The 20260-nt window shown below is 30.2% G+C and overlaps 2 protein-coding genes across 5 annotated transcripts; one reads left to right on the top strand and one right to left on the bottom strand.

Annotated features, from left to right (window-relative positions):
* The first annotated feature begins 296 nt into the window (after nucleotides 1-296).
* LOC105149749 (putative fatty acyl-CoA reductase CG5065) lies at nucleotides 297-14597 on the top strand. Of its 4 annotated transcripts, none has more exons than XM_011062369.2 (9): nucleotides 297-454; nucleotides 3289-3542; nucleotides 9238-9401; nucleotides 12690-12825; nucleotides 12891-13090; nucleotides 13353-13602; nucleotides 13680-13870; nucleotides 13958-14215; nucleotides 14283-14597. In XM_011062369.2, exons 1-9 carry the CDS (start codon nucleotides 379-381, stop codon nucleotides 14416-14418), a joined length of 1665 nt encoding a protein of 554 aa, XP_011060671.1. In that variant the 5' UTR covers nucleotides 297-378; the 3' UTR covers nucleotides 14419-14597. The 4 variants fall into 4 exon arrangements, with proteins under 4 accessions (XP_011060671.1, XP_087267099.1, XP_011060672.1 ...); XM_011062370.2 differs by having other exon boundaries at nucleotides 366-600; XM_087410939.1 differs by lacking the exon at nucleotides 297-454 and adding an exon at nucleotides 2891-3169.
* RpS3A (ribosomal protein S3A) lies at nucleotides 14586-18685 on the bottom strand. The gene is made up of 5 exons (XM_011062373.2): nucleotides 18527-18685; nucleotides 16955-17058; nucleotides 16218-16540; nucleotides 15276-15437; nucleotides 14586-14794 (listed from the first exon to the last, which is right to left on the bottom strand). Exons 1-5 carry the CDS (start codon nucleotides 18586-18588, stop codon nucleotides 14642-14644), a joined length of 804 nt encoding a protein of 267 aa, XP_011060675.1. The 5' UTR covers nucleotides 18589-18685; the 3' UTR covers nucleotides 14586-14641.
* Nucleotides 18686-20260: the final 1575 nt, after the last annotated feature.

The following is a 20260-nucleotide window of genomic DNA, read 5'->3' as shown; positions in this document are numbered from 1 at the left end:
AATATAAGAATAATTTAATTCGACGGAGCGGCATTTTAATCAGTCTTCTTCCTTTCGAAGACACGCTTGGAAATGAAATCCTTTGTAAGACTATAACTGAAACAAGCATGATTCGTAGATTCGTGTACTTAGTTGCGTAAGACTATAGGTCTGCGAGTAAAATCCACGTGTAAAGATGCGTGCGTGCGTGCGTGCGTGTGTGTGTGTGTGTGTGTGTGTGTGTGTGTGTGTGTGCACATGCGCGCGCGCGTATGAGTGTGTGTATTTATGTGTATACGATTCGCTAAGAAAATAAATGCGAAAGCATCAAGTCGATTCGGCATAGTACTTTCCCAGTCTACGACGACCGGTTCACCCGACTGAGCATGGCTGAATCCAATGCCGAGCACCACGGCTGAAACAGTTCCAGCCACGAACTCACGTCGCATTCGTTCACCAACCGTTTCTTCTCGCGGTAAGAGCAGCGGGCGATCGATAATCCTGGGCCTTCGATCCGATTGTAACGCACGTCTCACGCTCATTGTCGCGTCTCTTTCTTGATCCCTCGATCGTGAATGAGTGCGTGTACGGCCACCGAGGTGTGTACTACGAAACGCAACGGTAAGAAGTGATAAGCATAAACGTGCATAATTTTGTTGCAAATAAACCGGAATCGAATTTTAGGAAACATTTCTCCATAAGGACGTTTTTTTTTATTGCCTATTTTACAGACAGTTAATTTTTTTATACTGTTTAAGTAAAGTTACACGCGCTTTCATATTAAAATTTCACGCGAGTGAAAATAAACGCCCTCGATACAATGCCTACGTTAAATTAAATTTGCATCGTGTTCTTATAAACGAGTGTTACATGTAAATCACGTTCAAGAACATTCCGATATTTCAATGTTACGTACATAAGATCGAAAAAAACACCGATACTCAGAATAAAATTATATAATTATCCGTGTATCATAAAGTATATCACATATAATATAATATGCTAATTTATAATGCAAGCTATAGAAAAAGTCTCAGCTTTTTGTGACTGTCTCAAGAAAACGTGGTTGATTGATTCAATAATATGCTGTTCTAACTTCACTTTGAGACACCACATATCTAACAAAATTTAGAAATATCGTAAGTTTAAGTCATATACTTTCAATAAATGTGCTGTAATTTCAAAATATTTGAGCTATTATTTTCATTTTATTTTTTCGTTAATATCATCATTTTTACATTAATTTTATCAGCAATTTATACAAAAATGAAATTTTATTTATGAAAATGAAATCTTTTTTCTTTATTTGAAAAAAAATATTGTTTTTAATTAAAAATACGTAGTATTTTCTAAATTTAGATTTTATATATATTAGGTCGGGGAAAAAGTTTCTTCGTATTTAAAAAAAATTTTTTGCAAATTTTTTCATTTGTTGCAAAATTTTCGTTACAATTATATTATTCGTTAGAGCAAAGTTTTAGCTTTAAGAATCTGTTTTTTAAATTGCGGTGTGATGATTTTTATCGGAGTTACGAGCAATCAAAGTTAGAATGCTCCTTTACTTAATTCGCGAATAACTCAGTAACAAAAAATCATAGGAACATTTTTAAAAAATGATTTTGTAGGAAAAGCTTCGAGCTTTCACGATAAGTAGTCGAAAATTTTTGTAAATTTTTTTTGGACATGTGAGAGATCCTCAAAGTGAAAAGAAAAATTTTCATCTTTTTCAGCTCGCAGTTTTTTGATGTAAAAATTATCAAATTCACAGAAACTGAAAAAATATTGTAATCTTTCGAAAGTAGAGATTTCAAGCTTTAAAACTCTCTTTTTAAATTGAAATTTCATTTATTTTTGACGAAGATATTGTATGTACAATTTTGAATTAAAAAATACGAAGAAACTTTTTCCCCAACCTAATATATATATATATATATATATATATATATATATGTATATAATATATTTCTCTCTCTCTCTCTCTCTCTCTCTCTCTCTCTCTCTCTCTCATTAAAGCTTTTAAATCAAATTTCTTGAATTAAAGATTTTATTCTTTAATTATACTATTCTTTCAAATTCGTTAAAAAACATTTCTTTCATTAAAGAAATACAAAACTTTTGAATATTATATGTATTTTTTAAATTAAAGACACATTTTTTTGATATTATATGAATGTATTTGAGTAGTAAGTTCTTATGTAATTAGTATTTTTCAATAAACATAATACATTGATAAAAATACTTGTGTAAAAAAGAATATTATACCTATTACTTATTATACCTATTACTTATTTAATCAAAACGTTTCTATGATATTTCCATACAGCGAACATCATATTATATTTAGAGGCAAAATATTTAATTTCTTCAATAGAAGTCCTGCTTTTAATAAAAAAAAATATCCAAAATTTATAGAACAAAATACGATAATTTCAAATCATGTAAATAAATATATTTTAGAATTATAAAAAAAAAATATATAATATCAAATATTTTCTTCTATCAAAATCATAAAAAAATATATAATAATCTATTTTTCCTATGATGGTTCGTATTGTTGCTGAAGATGATTCAAATGTTACGAAATCGAAATGTTCAACAATTTTGATTAAATGCCATTTTTGCGTGAATGAAGTTAATTAGCTCTCTTAATTAGCGCGTTAATTACTATGCCTACATTCTTATTAGCTTTCGATTTCATGTTTTATCATTTGTTATTTTTTTTACATTATTTTATTCGAGAATCTTTTGGAATTTTTCCTAGTTTTTTTATTTCTATAATTTTCAGTTCATCAATAATTTCATGTTTCTTGATAATAAGAAAATTCAATTCGATCGAATTAAGTAACTAGTTTTGCAAAGTTTTCGCAAAGTGAGTTTTGCATACAATATACATATGTATATCTGCCATCCGGTAATTATTAGTCTTGAGGAATTTATTTCTATTATTTGCTATGGAAGTGACTATTGTTTGCAATTACCGGGAAGTTATAAATATTCAATATACACCGAGTTGCGAAAATGCGATTCGAATTTGATAACTATGATATTTTTCCTGACTTGATTGTGTGCAGTTGCGCAATACTTAATTAGCCTATAAGGTGAAACGAGCGCGTCTGTCGGTCATACAACCGGTATATGTATAATTATGCATCGCGCAATACGCTCTAGATAACTTTCCGTTCCGTATAATGTGAATATAATCATCTCTTTTGTTCAATATACGCATGAAGATTTGTAATATGAGGAAATTTGTAATATGATATCGCTAATTACGTATAATTATTTGCAAAATGGTTTTTTGCATTTTAGAGAAACTTTCGAAGGATCGTACTCGCTCAGTCACGATGGAGCAAAGTAAAACAGAGGACGTCGCGCCGGACAGAGTAGCCGAGATTCTTGCTGGCCGCAAGATACTAGTAACAGGTGGCACAGGATTTTTAGGAAAAGTATTAATCGAGAAGATTCTGCGGTGCCTGCCCGATGTAGAGCATATCTACATGCTCGTGAGACCGAAGAAGGGTAAAGATCCCAAGCAACGGCTGGACGAAATATTCAATTCTCCGGTAAGCTCCAAGGACACTTTAAAAAAGAAATTCTTTATACTTTCTAAAAGAGTTGGCTAAAAAGGTGCACGAAATATCACGTCAGTTATACAAAAAAAAAAAAAAGAATTATCTTGTTGATCAATTAATTGTGCGGCACGATTACGTTCAGACATGTACGCGTTCCTGGTGATCTAGCCTACTTCATCTAATACCCGGAAAACTTCGCGTTCCACCTTGGTCTCTCTCGAGCTGAGGCACCAAAAAGAGAAAGTGCGTGACTATGACTTTGCTATTGCGCGTTACGAGTTGCATCATTGTTGCTATACGACGATAGCACGAGGTGCAGCTGAGAATGTTCACGCTTAACAACGTGTGTTTCCTCTCGCATCGCGCGCTTTGGATATTTCTTAAATGAAATTCACCAGTGAAAGTGTAACAAACCGGACAGCATCAATCCGGATTGCAACCGAACCATCTATGTGATGAAAGAAAACGAGTCAAGGCCCCGACTTGAAAATATTGCGAGGGAAGAGATGGTGATTATTGGTATCGCGCGTTTCTGCTGGTCTCGGTGAAAGTACGGATTGCGCATTTCGCGTAGCGTGTTATGTCACGTCTTTCAAATTTTAACGCAATACCATAAACATACTGCGTTATATGTATGCATACGCGCGTGTCTGTTCGATAAAATTTCTATACATTAGACATCATTATATGTTTTTCCGGATAATAACTGTTTCATCCGAAAGAGAAAGAGAGAGAAAGAGAGAGAGAGAAACGGTTATTATAAAAATCTTTTTCATAGTTACAATCAGAAGTATTTAAATACAACAAACTATTAGACTTTGTTAATTTAAAAATTTGACTAATGCTAACAGGATTGTGCGTAAATTTTAAGATTACATTTATATAAAATATTTACATATTGCTTACATTAAGTTTACACGAATTTATTTGTTATAGACAATATAAGTAATATGTAAATTATTATAAATTGGACAATACAATACAGAAAAAAGTAATTAAGTTTCAAAATTGTTAAATATAATATATATCTGATTTTTAAAAAGTAAAAAGGCTCAATTAATAGAACAAGATAGGATTACGAGGTCTTTAATGCTAAAAAGTTAAATAATAGCAATGAAAATAAATTTTTAAATAAACATTTCAATCCTAATTGAGTCATTCTCAATGTTAACATCAATTACAATTTCAAAAGTTAAAATCGATACATAATTAAAATATAATGTGATCATAATTTTTTACAATAAAAATTTAGATAAAATTTTTTTAATGTACTTTTTTTCCTAAATCTAAATAGTCTACACCTATTAGCTCGCGAAATTAATAGAGGCATGTCATCAATTCATCACGGAATGTTGTACATAACATAAAGTCAATATAAAAATCAATTATTCAAACAGGAGTCGATAAAAATCGACATTACAATCTGGCATCACAATAAAATGTGACACAATTAAACTAAAACTGGCTGTAATTTTAAAACAAATCGCAAAATTTTTATTAGTCCATTTTTGTTAGAATCCAAATATTATATAAATTATACGCAAAGCAAATCCTGCACAAAAAAAACTCAAGATCGCGGTTATCGATTTTCACACGATACGTTACTTTAAATATCTGATTTTAATATTATAAAAAAATATAAACGAGAACGGAAGCAATGAGGAAGAATATAGGCTTTGATAAGTCGCAGATTGTTCATATAGATAAAATATAGAATAAAAATAAAATAGTTATCATTATTGTATATGTATTTATACGTAAATGTAGATTATTATATTTTATGCGTAAATGCACAATCCTGCATTTTACATCGCACCCAATACTTCACATCGCATTTTGTTTGAAATTAATCACTAATCCATTCAACAATGTCGCGTGAAATAATTATCACGGAAAATTGATACAAATATGTAGTGGCTTTCAATTATGAACAAAGTACATAAAATCTATTAATTTGCTATTTACATGATTTTTATATTCTTAGCAAAAGAAAATATCGTTAACGTGATACATCATTTGTAATTGTAATTTTAATTACATGAAAAGGTGAAAGCCATAGTGATGTAAGTTACTTAATTATGTCTTTGAGAAACAAAGGTTTTATTAGACTTGATTTTTATGATCTTTATTAGACATCTATTGTCAAGAAAGACGAATTATAACTTATTCATTTTTTCTTTCATGTAAATTGCACCAATGAGATAAAGTTAGTAAGTCAATAAAGTCTACACTACTCTATGGCTTTCATATATCACTCCAGGATATCAATCTAAAATTGGAATATTTATAATTTTTAAAAGAAATGTAGAAATATGTGCATAAATTAGTGTATAAATATAGATGTCTGTGAGTCGCCCGAATTCATAAGCACATATCCATTAAAAAAGGGCATTGGAGATAGATTTTATTTAATAATATCTCGTTTGTTAATAATGATTACCAGATAAAAAATTTTTTAGGATTTTTCGACTTATTTATCATTAAGGAATAGTTCTACTTAACTAGTCGCGAATTATAAAACACTGTATAGATAGACCTGTATATATTACAATATATTATATCATGTTACAATCAGTTAAGATAATTAAAATATATAATAAACAGGAAACGTTTTTTGTGGAAACGTGAGTTCGAAGTTCAAGAACACGCATAACAAGAAATATATTTATGCAATTAGATAATAATTAGATAATAATTAATTAAGTGGGACATTCCATGTGAAAGTGAAACGTGACCATATATGTGTACCACGTACTCATTTTCGAAAACGTTCCGGATTTTTACGAAACTTACTGATGTTGATGGGTTTAAGAATGCAATCTGTGTGTGTGTGTGTGTGTTGTGCTACGTTATAGACTTTTAGTCCAGCTAGTTTAGTAGCTGCAAAAGGAAGAAATTTTGCGATTTGTCATCGTTGATATCTTTCTAGATTTTTTCAGATGGAAAGTAGAATTAATAAAATGAAGTTAATGTCGTTTCCTACAGAAAAAAAACTGCTCTTTCACGTGACATCCTATTTTGAGTACTCTTCATTATCATTTCCGTTCAATTGTTTAAAATTTTTTAAATCGCACCATAATCAGGCCAGTACCGGTTTTTGTTTTTAATAGCTCTAAATATAGTATTATATGACGATTTTAATCGTATGAAACCGCATTCTGGGAAGCCCAGCCATTTTCAAGATATAATTTCAGAAAGACAGCGAAGACAGAACAAAGTGCGATTATATTTCAAAATTCTGCCAGCGCGGAAAATCTACAGTGTACGTCACGTATACTATACATTTTCAGGCAATGAATTTTAGAACACAGCTTATGTCGACTACTCGATTACGCGCATTTGCGCCGCTAGCGTTTTTCAAGAATTCCAAGTGTAATATATCAACAAACAATTTCATTGCAGCGAAAAATTTAAAGTTATTTGACATTGCTGAAGCATGGCACTGCGTAAATCGATCTTAAAATTTCATTGCGATCTTGTTTCACGTGTTATGCTTGGTCTGTGCTGAATTAGCTAGTGTTTCATATGATAACAAAAATAATCGCAAAAAAAAATTGTGAAATTGAAGCATTTAAGTAAGTATTCTTTTCTATTGTTTTCTGTTTGGATACAATTATCGAAATGCGACATTTTACTGCTGCTTATCACCAATGTAAACGAATATATAAAGTAACGAGATGGAAAAGTACAGCAACAGTTAAGAATAACTATCAATCTTGATACAGGCTCCAACGAATAAATCCAAAGATAGATGTAAATCAGCCAATGTGAGCCAGGTTAGACGTGTGTGAAATCGTATACTTTATTTTTGAAAAAAATTGACAAACGTTTCGACCTTTTCGATTGAGTCTTCCTCAGTGTAAAAATAAAAATAAAATCGGTGACGTATAAATTTAATATAAAAGATGCGATATGAAGCAAATTGAAGTATCGTTAATATATATTCATAAAATGATAAATAAATTTCTAAATCGATTATATCAAGATCTATTGTATTTAAAAAAATTTGATATTTCCATGTTTTATTTCTCTAATTTATTGTATAAAACATGTATATTGTATTTATTTATTACTATTTTATATCTATGACTGAACGATAATTGATTTTGACTTCTCACATATTCTTTGAACGCCTTTGTGCTAATATCTCACATATTATCGTTAATTTTATTATACGTAAGTTTTTTGTTCAATTAATTTGATTTATATTTTAATGATTTATTCGACTTTGTTAAATTACAGATAATCTGAAATGTTGTAGATTTGAGTATTTTGTTAAATACGACAGACAGCATTATTGTCATTTTATGAATATATATTAACAACACACGATACTTTAATTTGCTTCGCATCGCATCTTTTATGTTAAATTTATATATCATCGATTTTATTTTTATTTTTACTGAGGAAGACCCAACCGAAAGAATTGAAACGTTTGTCAATTTTTCACAAGAATAAAATATATGATTTCACACATGCCTTGTGTTGACTCACATTGCTGATTTACATTTAGCTTTGAAGTTAGGAATGATTAAATATTATAATTATACCCAAATAGAAAGTAGGAAAGAATACTTTAAATACTTCAATAAGGACTTCACAATTTTTTCATATTTTTGAAAATGGATGGTTCACTTTTACATGAAATGCCCCATATATAATACATATATAATGTTTCTTTTACATGATTTAATTCCTATAGAATCAAACTTGTATTCTTTTTATTTTATTTTATTTAATATTTTTTTCCTAACAAAGAATTGCAAGACAAGCAATTTTATATGATTATTTTTTGTTTTTCAATTATTTAAACAAAAGTTATGCTCAATTACAAACGCTTGTCAATAAAGAAAACTATAAAATATATTTAAAAAGTCATATCTCGAAAACTGACAGTGATAAAAATCTAACAAAAAGTAATTAAATATGTATTTTAATCCAAGAAATTATGAATATTTTAAAAATCAGCAAAAAATCAAAGATCGGTGACGAAGGCCGTTCGACTTAGCGTGAAATGCTGTATATGTATAAAATAGGCATCGAAATCAAATTAAGAAAGTAAAAAAGTATTATGCGTATATTATACGCATATAACAAATTTCTTATGCTTACATAGAAAAAATAGTTTTGCTAGTATATCTAATAATTTAACTAGATAGATCTCTGAAAATAATTTTTTTAACCATCAAAATAATTATGTAAGGCGCTCAAATATAATGAATAATGCTGTGAATAATTTTAATATTTTAACTAACTTAATTTAAGTATTCTATATAATTATTTTGATGATTTAACAAAATTATTTTTAGATCTATATCTAACTAAATTTTTAGATAATTTAGCAAAATCGTTCTTTCCGTGTATATCCTTGAACTTACACATTATTGTCTAAAGAAGACATCCTGTTATATAATTATCTTAACTAGTTACAACATTAATAGAAATTGGATAAATTTGACCACGAATGTCAGGAATAGTTACATCTTATAATATCTTTTCGTAGTAGTGATGTAACAGTACGTTAATGATTTACGTGGTCTATATTCTCTAAGACTTTTATATATATATATATATATAGTCCCTTCGGATTGCATTTACCTCACTTTTACCTTGTTCTTGCAATGTACGATTATCTATGACCTTCAAACGACTAGCGAGTAATGAATTCACTTTAAAATAATTATAGCTCTTCGAGAAAGTTAGAACTCAAAGAGGATTGTCAGCGCTTGAGAAAGCAGTAACGGCCATTAACGGAGATGTGGCATTGCCGGGACTTGGATTATCACCGGAAGACAGGAAAATACTTATCGAGAATGTTAACATCGTGTATCATGGAGCAGCTACTGTCAGGTATTGATAATGAAAAGAAGTATGTCGTTGCTTCTAATTCGATTTTGAAACAATTTTAGATTTGATTATGTTATAAATTTAAAGTATTTAAACTATTATTTCTTTAATAAAAAAAATGCAGTTTTAAAAATATTTAGTAAGCAAAATGTTTAGCGATTTGCAGAGTCCAGTATTGCTCTAAATTGGTTCACATTAAACCTCTGTAACCGTTAGCAGACATAATCTAACAGCAAAAACCGAGGAAAATGTGTCATTTCGTAATCATTTAAATGGAATATGTCACATTAAATGGTTACGAAACGATAGATCCTGCGTTTGATAGATTTCTGCGATCAATCTGTCGTCTCATTCCGTTAACAAATTCTGTTATATTTTCGCTGGCATTTTCCGCTTGGCAAATAAAATTTGTAGCGAACACTTTTCTGTTTCTAAAAAATCTACATAAACCTATTATTTTTTTGGTTTACATTCTGTATTTCGTAAATTTCATGACTGTATAGATTATGAAAATATCTTGAAGACTCATTTAAATCACCTTGATAAAAAAAATTCTTATATTTTAAAAAATTTTTCATATTTTAGATTTATAAAAATGTTTAAAAAAATCTCAAATTTTTTCAAATTTTATAAATTTAGGAAATACCTTCCCTGATAGTCTGTAAAAACTCGTAAAAGGTACGTGAAATAAAAATAAGCTACGCATGCGCATTAAATAAACGTTAGTGAACGTATTTCACATGCCTTTTACTATTTACTGACTATCAGAAAAGGAAAGTTAGTTTTCTTCCATTTTTATAATTGTTTCAAAACAATCTCATTTTGTTTTACTCAAATTCTCTCTTTATATATAAAGAGCAAAAACTTCAATGTACTATTTCTCACTTATAACGTCATAATTCATTATGATCGTAGCGATTACTCAGGAACAAGGTTGGGCTGCGAGTAGTTTCTCACGTATAATACGTATGTATAATATCATGGGCATCCGCAAGATTTTTTCTAAGGGGGAAGGGGAAGGGATACTCTTGCTATACGTAAGGAAAAAATATTCAAATATTTCCTTCCTTGGTGACCCTATAATTCCTATTTCGAATTGATGACCTTTTTTGTTACTTATTCATTTCTAATGTATACACCTTTAAATTAAAAGACTTCCTTATCATGATAAAGTAGATGTATGCTGAGGAAGGTATTTCGTTTTTTGGGTTTTTTATTTTTTTTGTATTTTTGTATTTTAAAACTTTTTGTTATTCTTATTTTTTAGCACTTATTAATTTTACATTTTTTTCTTAAAAAAAAAACTAATTTCCTCTCGTCCTGCCCAAATTTATCTATCACTATATTATCTAATCGCTCTAAAACGCGCTTTTATTCAATACGCGTCTCTTGATCAGAGGAGGACAAACGTCCTCCTTTGCCTTCCCCCTCTGAACGCCTACGTATAATATGTATAATATGTATAAAACGTATATACAAGATTTTCAGTACTAGTAAATTTTGGAACAGTTTTAGAAAGCCGGATTTGACGATTCCTTTAAAAATTTGATTCTAAGCACATTTTTTGTAAATAACAAATAGAAAGAAGCAAAACGTATATATACAGGATGCGTCACCAAAATCCGGACAAAAATCGAACAATTCCTTGTCGTAGCAGCCTCAGACAGCCTCTTTAATGTGTACGATTTGTATCGAAGGTCCTCCTCGGCAATTCGACGCATTGTTGGCTCGCTTACACCAACAATCGATGCTAATTTTCGCAACGATTGCCTTGGGTCATCCGAAATCAGCGTTTGAGCCCTTTCAACGACTGCAGGGATCCTCGCGGTGCGTTCTTTCGAGTGACTCTTCCTCGCTGGCATACTGGAACCTTCGTTGGACTGTTCTAAAGCCGTATATTTTGCCACAACGTCATAAACAGTGAATCTCGGGTTCCAAAGAACCGAATTATTTCCGTTGCTAAGCGCCCGGCGCGAAGGTCTTCGATGATTGCGGCTCTTCGATTATACTCCGCACTTGGTTTCAACATCGCGGCCATTTTGAGAATATGACTGTTTACTAGAAGCATCAGGCTTTCTTGGACGCCAATAACAATTTCTGGCGGAGGCACAGTATAGCGGAAAATTTGAATTGAAATTTGTCCGGATTTTGGTGACGCACCCTGTATATATATATATATATATATATATATATATATATATATAACATTTTAATAAAAACACCATTAATTTATTAACATTTAAAGTTATCAAACTTGTAAATAAAATCGAAAAATATATACGAATGCAATATTAGATAGAATGAAATCAAATTGGCCTTCAACAGTCCTTCTAGATAGACAATTAAATAAAAAATAGTAAAAATTTTAAACAGGACTCTTAATATTAAAAGTCTAAGTTTTTTGTAGCGTTTTTAATAATTATATTTTATATATTTTTTATAATACATTTGAATACATTTTTAAAGTATACATATTAATACATATCTGTGAAATGAAATTTATGCCGAGAACAAAAAATTTTGAAATTTTGATATTTTAAGAAAAATTGTTTTGTCATTTTCGGCATAAACTCATTAAATGCATACATTTTAATCCTGGAAAAGGATTTTCGAATCTCTATAAAAGAAGAAAAAAGTAATTGTTATACAAAAATTATGATTTAATCAGTAATACAGACTTTAAGATTCTCTTTAAGGATTTAATTTCCTAGTTGTGTATTTAGCTATTTATATTACGGTCTCAAAAGATACTTTATTTAAAATAAATTGAGAATGTTTTGAAAAGTTATGCAATTCATAGAAATTCTGAAAAATTATATGAAGAATCCTTAATTAAAAAAATTCTTATACCTCAAAACGATCTTAAACATTTTTTTATATTTTAATATTCATAAAGATTTTAAAAAATATTTTTAATTTCTTCAGTATTTTATACATTTTCTTCGGAAATTTTAGAATATTAAAATATATTTGTTACTTTTCAAATTTCACATACTTAAAGAATTTTAGAAAACATATGGAACATATACTCGAAAATCTGAAGTGTCCCAATTAATATAATATAAACGTAATTCTGAAGTGTTCTAATTAATATAAAAAAATTTAAGAAATTTTCTATAGTTATAAAATTTAAGTAGAAACGAAATATGAAACTATATGTGAGGAATTTTAAAAGAATTTTTCACCAGAACAGTGTTGCTTTACAATTAGATCGACTATATATAATTGTCATAAACATGATTTATTCGACTACTAAATGATTAATGATATTCGATGATAATCTTCTTGCAGATTCGATGAACTGTTAAAGAGAGCTGTACTACTAAATACACGTGGTACGAAACTGATGATAGAGCTAGCCAAAGAAATGAAGCATTTACTTGTGTTTCTTCATATCAGCACGGCCTATTGCCATCTCGAAGAACAGGTAAGTAGTTTCTATATGCATGTCCGGATGCTCAGAAAATACTAAATAAGAACTGACTTTGATAGATTTTGCGCGAGAAAACGTATCCTCCGCCTGCGGATCCTCATCAAGTCATCAAATGCGTCGAATGGATGGACGATGACGTAGTCGAGGCAATGACGGACAAAATCTTAGGGAAATTACCTAATACTTACGCTTTCACTAAAGCATTATCGGAGAGTCTTGTCGAAGAATCTATGTCACACATCCCAGCGATAATTTTGAGGTATCAACAAGAAGGTCTCGTTCAAATTCATAAATAATGAATGATAAATATCTCCATCACAATTTTATCATTTGATAATACTCTTAAGGCTTTCACGAGCACTTTCTATATAGAAATGCATTTCGCGAGTTATCTCCGTATCCAAATTCATTCTTAGAATGAAAATTTCGTGAAAATTGCAGTTCACAAAATGCATTCTAAGAATGCATTCTAAGAATAGATTTGAATACGGAGATAACCCGCAAATTTTATCATTTGTTAGACCGAGCGTAATTATTCCTATCTGGAAGGAACCGATACCCGGATGGACAGACAATATCAATGGACCTACCGGTCTTTTGATCGGCGCTGGCAAAGGAGTAATCAGAACAATGTTCTGTAATGAAAACGGTTACGCTGACTATTTACCTGTCGATATTGCCGTTAATGGTCTTCTCCTTGCTACATGGAATTTTATTTACTTCAAAGACGAAAAACATGTTTTTAATATGACGAGTAGTGCCGAGATTAAAGTAAATAGAAAATAATAAATATCTGTTATATGCATTTTTTAACAATATCGAAATGAGATTTTTATCCTTGTCTACAGATTACCTGGGCAGAAATAATTAAACGCGGCCGAAAGATAACGGAAAGGATACCTCTGAATGGAGTCGCCTGGTATCCAGGTGGTAGCTTAAAAAAATCACGATTAATGCACAATATTTGTATATTGTTCTTTCACATGATTCCCGCTTATATTATCGATGCATTTCTTTTTTTGGCAGGATATAAACCGATGTAAGTCGCTACGAGAACTTAAATCAATATACAAAGAGTATTTACATAAGTTCATTCATTTTGTTCATATATACTTGTTTATCACAGCATGTGTCACATACAACGCCGTATAAACAAAGGATTTGAAGTTTTTGAATATTATGCAAATAATCAATGGGACTTCGAAAACAAGTACGTTGAAGAATTACGGGAAAAGATTAACAGCACGGAATGTAAAAACTATCAAGTGCACGGCAATGACCTGGATATAGATAAATACTTTGAAGATTGCATTCGAGCCGCTAGAATTTATATCTTAAAAGAGATGCCAGAAACGCTGCCTGCTGCTCGTCGACATTTGAGAGTGTAAGTTGAAATCGTATGAGGAAAAATTATTTTTTTCTATATATTCAATGTCTTTTCTTTGTTCCAGTATGTACTGGGTGGATGTATTCACTAAGATACTTTTCTTTGTGTTTATTATATACCTCCTAGCTTCCTGGAGTGAAAGTTTTAGAACGTTGCTTTCGCGCAGTATAACGTATATTATAAAACTAATGAATTTATAATTTAATTAAATAGAATTGTTCTTATCCGATCAAGCTTATCGATCCAATCGTTAATTCATTTAATCTCAAGGACGCGATAGGGGTTAAGTATATAGTGGTAACTTGTGGCACATACTGCAACCTGTAGTGTGAACTAAATACGGGTAAAAAAAATGTGAATAAAGGTGTTATTTACACAATCTTCTGATTTTTATTTTTATGAAAGATTTTAAAACACTCATCTTCAAACAGACTCTTGTACTGGTGGTTCATAACCTTCTGGTCTGTCTATCTTAGAACCACTGTCTCCGGCCTCTTCACTCTTGTTACCACCTCCATCTCCGTGCAACTCCAATAATTTGCTAAGCTCGAAGCGTGGTTTCTTCAATACTTTTACCTAATAAAATTATATCCTCTTACTTACTGGTACTCTTAACATTCTATTAACGTTATTAAGGATCAACAAGAGCGACGGGTTAATTCTAAACTTATTATATACATTGTGCTCACAGTGAAGATGCGTATCTGTATCTATCATACAGAAGTCATATGCCATGAGATATTTTTGGCTGATATTTTACGAAATTGCAAAATCTGCTAAAGAGCTTTTGCAATTTAGTCTTTAAAATATTATAATAAATAAAATTATCTGTACTTCAATTACACTAGTGCAGATCGAATAAGATATCAAAACAAAATTTTATTTTGTTCTTTTTTTAATATCGCTTTCTAGTGGATTGCAGATAATTATTTTGATTTATCAAAATATCGCATTTGCAATACAAAAATTGAGAGATCACATTCCTATTGACCCTTAATATTTATAAAAAGTGGTCGTATTTTATTTTTGCATTTATATCTATATCGTTATTATTTACCTTACGAATATAAACATCGTGCAGAGGATAAATTCCTTGCGAAGCCTTCTCGATATCCTTCGCTGTAGCATCCGGAAGCAGTTTACTAACCACGCCTTTCAAGTCGGTTTTGGTAACATCTTCCGTAATGGTTTCAACCATCTTTTGTCTAATTTTCTTTACCTAAATTAAGAACCATATTATAGAGAGAAATATATAGACATATATATAGACGAGAAATTATAATATAATACTTTTGAGGCTTTTACAGGTTTTTCTTCAGAGATACCAAATGATTTGCGAATTATCACCGTGTCGTAATCCATATTAATGCCAACGTTTCGTGAACTTTGCCATTCACCTCATTACTTGCCCTGATGAAGTAAATAGTAAAGGTATTAGCAATGGATCGTGACACTGCGATAATCTGCCTTTGGCATCTCAAAGGAGAAATGATATCATAGATGAAAAATTAAATAAAAAAATAATAGAAGGCTTCTCTAGCAAAACAAATAAAAATTATGGAAAATTAATGTTATATAAACAGTATCAATAAAACACAACTAATTTATAACTAGCTTGAAATTTATGTATTAACATTTTATATGTTATTATATAGATAGAAATTGACCCCTTTTTAACATTCTCCTTTAAGCGCATTCGATTCACTTTGAAGTTATGTTCAGAAAACCTAAATACTTTCAGAAAGTAAAAAGAATATCCTGTGAATGAAGACATTTATATTGAGACATAAATGTCTGCAATAAAATAAAAAAATCTTTAATTTATATTACATATATCATGTAGCATGTTCATATATCACTACTTACTGAAAATGAAAGTAGTGTGGTAAGAGACTGCATTAATATACGCAATATCTCCTTCCATTCAACTATTGAGAAAGTTAAAATGGATAATGGAATTGCATATAACATGGGACAAATAATTCACTGGAATACAAACCTGCGCATGCTGGGCATAACATGTCTTCCTCGTGCTCAGCTGATCCTTATTTGTAAAACCAATACAGAAAACTCGAAGTAGATAGCCATCTGTGGTCTTCACATCCACATTAGCTTCGATCAAAGTTTGCCATTTTTTTACCATTGATCTAAGTTTATCCGTTGTCAAATCCATCCCATGGAAATTGGTTAATACGTTACGACCTTGAACATCTTCGGCAATTAGTCTGAATTTTCGGAAGGACCTCTCTGCATCTTGATCGCTTTGCAAGTCAGCCAGAGACACTTCAAATACTCTGAACTTCAATCCCTCAGAAGCGATCTCTGCAGAATGAAATAAATATCTTGTAACAATTATTAACATATTTGTTATATAACATAGCTATAAGTATTAGTAAATAATATTAAACTTTCAATTTATGCCATGTCAATCATTAACTTAACCATATGCAATTACTTATATTTCTAAAATGAACGAGGTTTAATAAAAATAGAAAGATATAAAAAGTATACTGTAAGTAAACAGATAAATATTTGTATTTATTATAATTAATTCGCATTTTGTGGCACATATTACAAAATAATTCATTTGACGTGAGTCACAATAGACAGTAAATGTGTACATGCGAGATAATTATGAAAATTAAAGAGGCATAAAACAAGCTATATGCAACATATAATTTACATACAAAAAGTTATTTTATTTTAATTAGAAAGCTTAACGAAAAGAAATCTTACTTGTTCCTTGAGTTCTGTTAACCAAAGTTTTTCCAACCTGCCGATTGGCAAACATAGATGGTGCTTTAACATCATACCAGTCCTTGCGAGTAAAAGGATCCACACTGAAATAATAGCACTTACATGAGAAAACATTTATGCAAGAAATGATTTAATAAATTTACAATTTCCTATCTTATAATTTTATGTATATGTACATATATATTAGGTGTTGGAATAAATTCGTAGCGTTTTACAAGTGATGGGAAGTACTTTCATTAATGTATTTTTTAATACTCATGTGAAATAAATAACATTCTTTCATTAAAAAACGCTACGAATTAATTCCAACACCTAATATATTATACATATACATATAATATATATTAACAGCGAGTACATATATCCATATATATATATATACATATATATATATATATATACATACACATATATGTATATACAGAATATCCCATTATAAACGATCTCAAATATCTTTTAAACAGATTTTAGAGAAAAATGTTTCAGATAAAAGTAGAACGGTTTCGAGGTAGATGTATTTTAGTCACATTGTTTTTTCTAGGTAGAGATGCCAAAAAAATATAAAAGTCACTTCTACTTTTGTAAATGGACACATGACTTTTTTACATGATATGATTCTTCTATGATTATTCTGCATGTAAAAATAAAATAGAAATATAATTGATGATAATTTAGGATGCTTTCAATTTAACCTAAAGTTATATATAATTATTAATGCCTTATCTACATATAACATTAGAAAGATTATCATTCTTTCTGGAGAAAAAAACTCTCATATTTTTATAATAAGAATCCTTCACATCTTAAATTAAAAAGATTTCTTTAAAAATACCTAAAACTTATTCAAATTTTATACATTTTTTTCTAATATTATAGAAAGAGAAATCTTAAAATATTTTAAGCGTATATAAGAATTCATAAAATTCTAAAAACACAATGTCGCTAGGACTATGGAAAACAGAAAAATAAACTCATTTGTTCAGGCAATCAATAGAAACTATAACTTAATTAATATTAAATAATTAAACAAATACAATATATATTCCAAAATTTAAAAATACAATGGTTCAAATCACTCTTTCCTTATCAGTTTAAATAACTTATACATGAAGTTGATTAAGTTAGGATTCGTGTGAGTGAAAATCTCGCACAGTGGATGACTTATAACATAATTTTTAATGCATGTGACAATCAGATTATTGGCGTTGTTTGAAATATCCAAAAATGTTGGTACTTAAAATATTATAGTACAAATTTATACCTTAAAAAGAAAGAAAACAAAGATGTTGAATGAAAACAGTGCTAACAACGCGAACAGGCATTTAAAAAATAGATAAGATGCGATTACGTTATTATATCGAGTTAAAAAAAAATAATGCAGTAGTATAGCAATATTCGTAACAGCATATATGCAGCATCGTCGCACGCGCTCAGCAGGCACACAAGTATCCAACATAACCAAAGGCATCACATAAAATAATAACTCGATGAGAAATTCTTTGTGAACATAAAAGATCCGGCTATAATTAAGATACGAAATATTTTACTTACATCTTCTTCTTCACGCCCTTCTTGCCACCTTTCGAAAGACCTTTATTCTTGCCTACCGCCATGATTGCGTATCACAGGCAAAAAGAAACACTCCCAAGTCCCAAATCGTCAATACCGTCAAGCGGAAACACACTGTTGGCCACTGGTGCTTAGTGAATGACAGTGGGTGCATTACTAGTAACTTTCTATTGAATTACAATATTTTAATCTAGGTAATGTAAACATATACATAATATGTGTATTTAATTAATCATTTTGATGCATATTGTATCACTTTAATATATTATTTTTTAAATACGTTGCTGAAATTAACATAATTTAATAGAAAGTTACTAGTTAATACGCATATCAAGCGCTCGATATAAAAAGGTGTAAACTTTTTTTCCTAGAAAGTACAAGTGCGTATAGTAATTTTGTGTAGCTTGAGAACAACCTAACACTTTCTCAATATAAGGAACTACGTTCTCAATACCTCACTAGCGCAGCGAGTGTAGAAAGCCTAGGGATTTTGTAGGTTGCGAGTTGCCTACAAGCGTCAGAGAAAAATAAGAAGTTAGATAGATTATGGCGCTCGTCCTGTACGGTCGTATTCATTCGTGTTCCAGCAATAAATTTCATCGTTATTAGTTACAAGAAAAGTGGTCGATCTTTACACTTTCCATCATGTCATACAACAAGCGTGGGCTTGTCTTAAGAATCAGACTCGTCAATTGAGTCACATAATCCCACAACAATGAATCAGGCGCGACATCTGGTTTCTTAGAAAGGAGAAAAGATATTGGGTGTCAGCACTGTAAAGAATAATGTAGATCCCCGCGAAAAAGGAAAGTCCTTCGTCACGGGCTATGCTCCAATCTTGATATTCAATCTCATTTTCAAAGTAATATTTAAAGTAATATTCAGAATAATATACGAAGTAATTCGATATTCGGAGCCGTTGAAACTTGGAGTGGTCAGTAAGTGATTTCGCTGATAGTTCGTTGATATATCGTATAATAAATCGGAGTAATGGCGAAAAAAGAGAGAACACACACACACACACGTATATAATAATTCATTAGAACATTTTTGAAAGTTTAATTCAGACAGTTTGTTTCAAGCAAGTGTAAAAATGAATAAAAGAATTAAACTGAATTTGTATTTGCCACCGAATCTTTACTTTATCGACATCCATCCTGAAAATCCTAGAGAGTGGTCGATCATTTTGAATTTGCTATCATTGCTTTTTCCATTTAATTAATGGATTATTCGTAGTCAATATGTCTTAAACAGCACGCACTCAGATTAATTTTGATAAAAAATTTGATTACTGATGTATAACTTTACGTGTAAAACTTCATTTAAAGACACCATTAATAAAATCCCTTATTTTCATAATCTGCTATTTTTAATAGTAGATTCACGATGAGTGAGCTTTAAAATTTTTATGTAACAATTATCAGAGGAAACTTCACATTACATCCGATTCATGATAAATTCTAGCGTGGTATACGAAAATTCGACTTAGAAGACACAAAAGAAGACACGATATAACATTAAAAACATCTACTTTTCCTACATTTTTAAGATATAAAATCATTTTTACGATTTTGTTTTCTAAGATTTCACAGAGAGCTAAATCGAACATTGATCTTAAACAGCATTATTTACTCATTGGATACATTTAAGTTCCCAGACAACACAAAGTAGTCCAAAAGAGAAACATAAGACGTCTTTGGCGTCTAAAAGATGTCT

Source organism: Acromyrmex echinatior, chromosome 1 (genome assembly GCF_024713525.1).
Source record: "Acromyrmex echinatior isolate Ae372 chromosome 1, ASM2471352v2, whole genome shotgun sequence".
NCBI classification, from domain to species: domain Eukaryota; kingdom Metazoa; phylum Arthropoda; class Insecta; order Hymenoptera; family Formicidae; genus Acromyrmex; species Acromyrmex echinatior.
Note: the sequence above shows the minus strand (reverse complement) of the source record. Positions and strands in the feature narration are given on the sequence as shown.